This window comes from Miscanthus floridulus, chromosome 10, assembly GCF_019320115.1.
Source record: "Miscanthus floridulus cultivar M001 chromosome 10, ASM1932011v1, whole genome shotgun sequence".
Classification (NCBI taxonomy): domain Eukaryota; kingdom Viridiplantae; phylum Streptophyta; class Magnoliopsida; order Poales; family Poaceae; genus Miscanthus; species Miscanthus floridulus.
This window is the reverse complement of record NC_089589.1, coordinates 1,967,563-1,971,983: the sequence shown is the minus strand read 5'-3', so window position 1 is coordinate 1,971,983 and position 4,421 is coordinate 1,967,563. Positions and strand designations below refer to the sequence as shown.

General features: G+C 44.0%; 1 protein-coding gene across 1 annotated transcript; it reads left to right on the top strand.

The window, feature by feature from the left end:
- Positions 1-526: 526 nt before the first annotated feature.
- LOC136487408 (GDSL esterase/lipase At5g03610-like) lies at positions 527-1,964 on the top strand. Its single transcript, XM_066484565.1, has 4 exons — positions 527-800; positions 936-1,213; positions 1,366-1,645; positions 1,768-1,964. Exons 1-4 carry the CDS (start codon positions 527-529, stop codon positions 1,962-1,964), a joined length of 1,029 nt encoding a protein of 342 aa, XP_066340662.1.
- The last annotated feature ends 2,457 nt before the right edge of the window (positions 1,965-4,421 follow it).

Genomic DNA, 4,421 nt, shown 5'->3' with positions numbered 1-4,421 from the left:
AAATGCAAAATATACATATCTTTAGTAACTAAGTAGAGATATAAGTTTTGATTTTCTCCCGTTGCAACGCACGAGCATGTTTGCTAGTAATGGACAAAGCACCACGGTCATGTTGGTTTGTACTCCGTCTATTTCAAATCGCAGACGTTTTGGCTTTTCTAGATGGGACTTGCCATGGAACTCTGAGATAACCCGTCGATCTTGATAGTTTTATTACATATCACCTCGTAGGACGTGAAGACTCCCCTACAATCGTCAACGATATACGAGGACTCTACTGGAGATGAAGTGCTTTATCCGGCCAGCAATATATATATATATATATATATATATATATATATATATATATATATATATATATATATATATATATATATATATATATATAGAGAGAGAGAGAGAGAGAGAGAGAGAGAGAGAGAGAGAGAGAGAGAGAGAGAGAGAGAGAGAGAGAGAGAGAGAGACAGAGGCAAAGCGCAGGGAGGGGTATCGGCGCCCACCCTAACGCATCTGAACAAACCCAACCATGAGGAAAACCCTTTTGGTTGTGTGCTTCCTCCTCATCCTCACCGCAGGTAGCCGCCACGTTGAGTGCCGGCGCCACCGCGAACGGCGGCGGAAGGACTACACGCTCTTCGTCTTCGGCGATTCCTTCGTCGATGCCGGCAACCTCCCTAAATCATCAGGGAGGAGTAGAGTGTCGCGTGGGTGGTACTACCCCTACGGGAGCTCTGACTCGTCCCATGGCAACCAAGCAACCGGCCGCCTCTCCGACGGTCTAGTGCAGTCGGATTTCCTGGGTAAGTACATAAACGTTCACCACGTACGATCGCATCGATCTGCCATGCATATATATACCTTGTTAGATAACGTACGTACGTACTGAAGTAGATAGATATGATGGATGTTGGATGGATTGGTTTTCTTGTTTGCAGCACAGATGCTGGGGATGGATGAGTCCCCTCCGGTGTTCAGCACCCTACGCACCAGGGCTGAGGTTGAGAATGGCATCAACTTCGCCGTGCCCTTCTCCGGCGTCATGAACGGGCGACAGGAGGAGCAGCTGTCCCTGCGCGAGCAGATCAGCCAGTTTGGTGAATTTGTGGATCACGGATCCGTCGACGACAAGCAGCTAGAGAATTCAGTCGCGCTTCTGTCCGTCTCCAACGGCCACGACTACTCGCACGTCAGCGACACCACCAGCGACCGCCAAGTAAGTACTAGCTAGCTAGATCGATCTACTCTTACATTAGGCCTTAGTTAGTTTATAGCTATGCGTGTGTCTGCTAGTAGCTATAGATTGATCTAATCTAATCTGTTTGCTTGATCATGATCATGACCATGGACGACATAACGTGCATGCAGCTCGACGCCTACATTGACGACGTGACAGACGGCATCGTCGAGGGCGTCAAAAGGCTACAGGAGATCGGTGTGTCCAAGGTGCTGGTGAACTCCATGCCCCCGCTTGGCTGCTCGCCATGGCGCGCCAGGCAGTCCGTGGGCTACGCGCAGTGTGACGGTGCCGGCAACACGCTCGCCACCACCCACAACAGGCTTCTCAGGCGCAAGCTGGATGGGCTGGAAGACGTCCACGTCCTCGACCTCTACAACGCCTTCAACAGCCTTGCCCGATCCATGTCCGGTACGTACGTTCGTGTGTTCTACGCTAGCTACTTCAATTCAATCAATTGCCAATTCAATGTATGTATGCAATCTATATATCTATGCATCGAGTCTAAAAACATGCATGTTGTTCGCATGCAGGCTCCACGCCGTGCTGTGACACCTCCGACCACAACGCCTACTGTGGCCAGCTCGACGGCAACGGCAGAGCTCAGTACACCGTCTGCGCCAGCCCCGGCGACTCCTTCTACTGGGACAACGAGAACCCTACCCAAGCTGGATGGGAGGCCGTAATGGATCGACTGCAAGCAAACATCCAGGACTTCCTGGCCGCCTAGCTAGCTACCTAGCTCGTAGTTGTCTACTAGCTAGCTGCTAGTAGACCTTGCAGCTTATTGCTAGCCTCTCTCGATCCTCTTATAATTGTTATAGTTAGTTAGCTACTACTACTACTATACTAGGGTTCTGGATTGATTCTTTAAAATTTATTTAGACGTGTGTTTATATATACCAGCTTGCTGTGTGATTATTTCATATTACTCCTACAATCAGTGTTGCAAATAGTGGGCTAAGACATTTAACGAAGCCTTCGGAAATACAATCTATAGCGGCATGAAGTCATTTAGTGTTTCTAAAAAAATGCATATTATTGCGTTCACTGATTTGGATCTGTTTCCATTATCTGTTGTCACGTTGTACTATGGCGGTTGGCAGCGTAGTTGTTGCACATAGGTGGAAGGGGATGGCTACAGCCGCAACCTCCATGGTCACCACAGCTGCCCGTGCAATCACTCTCGCCCGCTCATATTCGTCGTTCATAGTTAACGGTCATCATTGCCTCGACGCACACCATCACTGCACCGCCCCAAAAGGTTTAGAACTCAAAGTGAGGCCTCGGAAACAGAGGGAGAATTGGAGATGCTCGCTAGGTTTTTTTTTCACATGTTTATACACAAGCCAACGAGAATTTTGCTAGGTCACTACATTTGGTAGAATTTTGCTAGTTTTTTTTAACATGTTTATACACCACGTATAGATAGACTCCTTGCTTGAATAGACACCAATCTAGTTACGCCTTGTATGATCTTTTTTTTTGGGTTGCCACCTAGATTGCACACACATATAATCCATTCCGGTTACGAAAAATTTTCATTACATTTTTGAACCATCTAGTCCACGCTTTCACCTGCATATGTCATGTTAAAAAATCTGGAACCTTAATCATGTAATGTACGCTTGCTAGTTATCATACACGTTTACTTGTCACTAAAAACATACAACAAAAGTCATATTAGGGTAAAAAAAAGAGCCATATTTTAGTCATGTATTGCGACTCTACATAGATATCACATGTGCATGTCACCTAACATCAATGTACGCGTAACATCAAGATCGTGTTAATATGTCACTGGCACCTCTACAAAAGTGACGACACTTCAATATGCAACATATTAACATGTCAAAGTAACACATTAATTAGAAATAATTTTGGATAATTGATCTAATTGCAAGATATTTTGTTTAATAGATCTAATTGCAATATATTTCAGTTATAAAAAATTACAAGATATTTTCTATCTTCAAACTAAATAAATAAGTATGTCTTCTATTACCTCCTAAGAATTAATATGTGGTAATTACCATCCAGATTAACGGTCGACAATCATTTGAGAGTACTGTAACAAAACTTTTTTTTTCCAAAAATTCCTTTGATGGACAATTAAGTAGGCCGGTCAGCCAGGGCGCGTTAAATGTTGCTGTTACTTTGGCTGAAGCATCAGTGTGCAATGTTATTGTCAATAAAATTCAAATACAAGCACCTTTCAAAGAAGATTAAAAAATAATAAAATTGTACATATTGATTATCGGTATTATCAATCTCTATTTCATATAGGAATTACATAATTTGCATTGTAAAATTATCCTATATATAGACAGCAGCCACAAACAGATTATTAAACTGAAGATACGAACACGGATAATGGCCAATTAGAAATGTGCAGTGGTAGAAGAATAAAACCAAGGATCATCTAAAAATCAAATTTGGGAAGCATCGTCTTTTTTAGAACACATGATGCAATAACAAAGAACGCGAGGCGTGGAAAATGCCATCGAGGTAACGACAACCCTCGAGCCTGGCGTGTCCGTGTAACAAACACGCCTACGAACTATGAAGTCATGGTTCCGTTCGCCAACAGTAGTAGGAAGAGGCAAACAGAACCAGTAGAGAAGCTAATGAACACCGGCGGAGCAATGAAGGACATTTTTGACACTCAAAAGTGTCCCAACATGAAAATTGGGCTTTGACAACAAATTCTTAACATCCCAGGTGTTTGATAATATTTGGTGCAACAAACGACGAAGAAACACGAAAAGAAGGCGAGCCGCACATGCCCTGACCAAGTCGGCTTTGCCGACTTTAGGGGTCGGCTAAGCCGACTCCTCAGCTCAAGTTGACTTAGACAACTCCTCAAGTTGGCTAAGCTAACTTTCCCTACTGCCGGGCGAGCCACAGTGCTCGAGCCCGTAAAAACCGGCTAAGCTGACTCCTGAGTTGGCTAAGTCGACTTCACCTGCTGTTCCAAGTTCGTTTGGTTTCCAAATCGGTTTTGGACCTATTTTGGATGTGGAAACTTAAAGATTATATTTGTGACTTGTTTCTTACTGGGATAAGACCACCCCCTCTATATATACGAGAGGATAATGTCTGATTGAAGGATCCAACACTCAATTGTCGTTTTTACATCCATTACCCTATTTTTACCCTTTTCCAACTCCTTTGCTGCTAGTTGCAT

Coding starts and splice junctions, on each gene's coding strand:
- LOC136487408 (XM_066484565.1), top strand. CDS start 527: ATGAGGAAAACCCTTTTGGTTGTGTGCTTCCTCCTCATCCTCACCGCA. Junction 801..935: donor AGTGCAGTCGGATTTCCTGG/GTAAGTACATAA, acceptor TCTTGTTTGCAG/CACAGATGCTGGGGATGGAT. Junction 1,214..1,365: donor ACACCACCAGCGACCGCCAA/GTAAGTACTAGC, acceptor ACGTGCATGCAG/CTCGACGCCTACATTGACGA.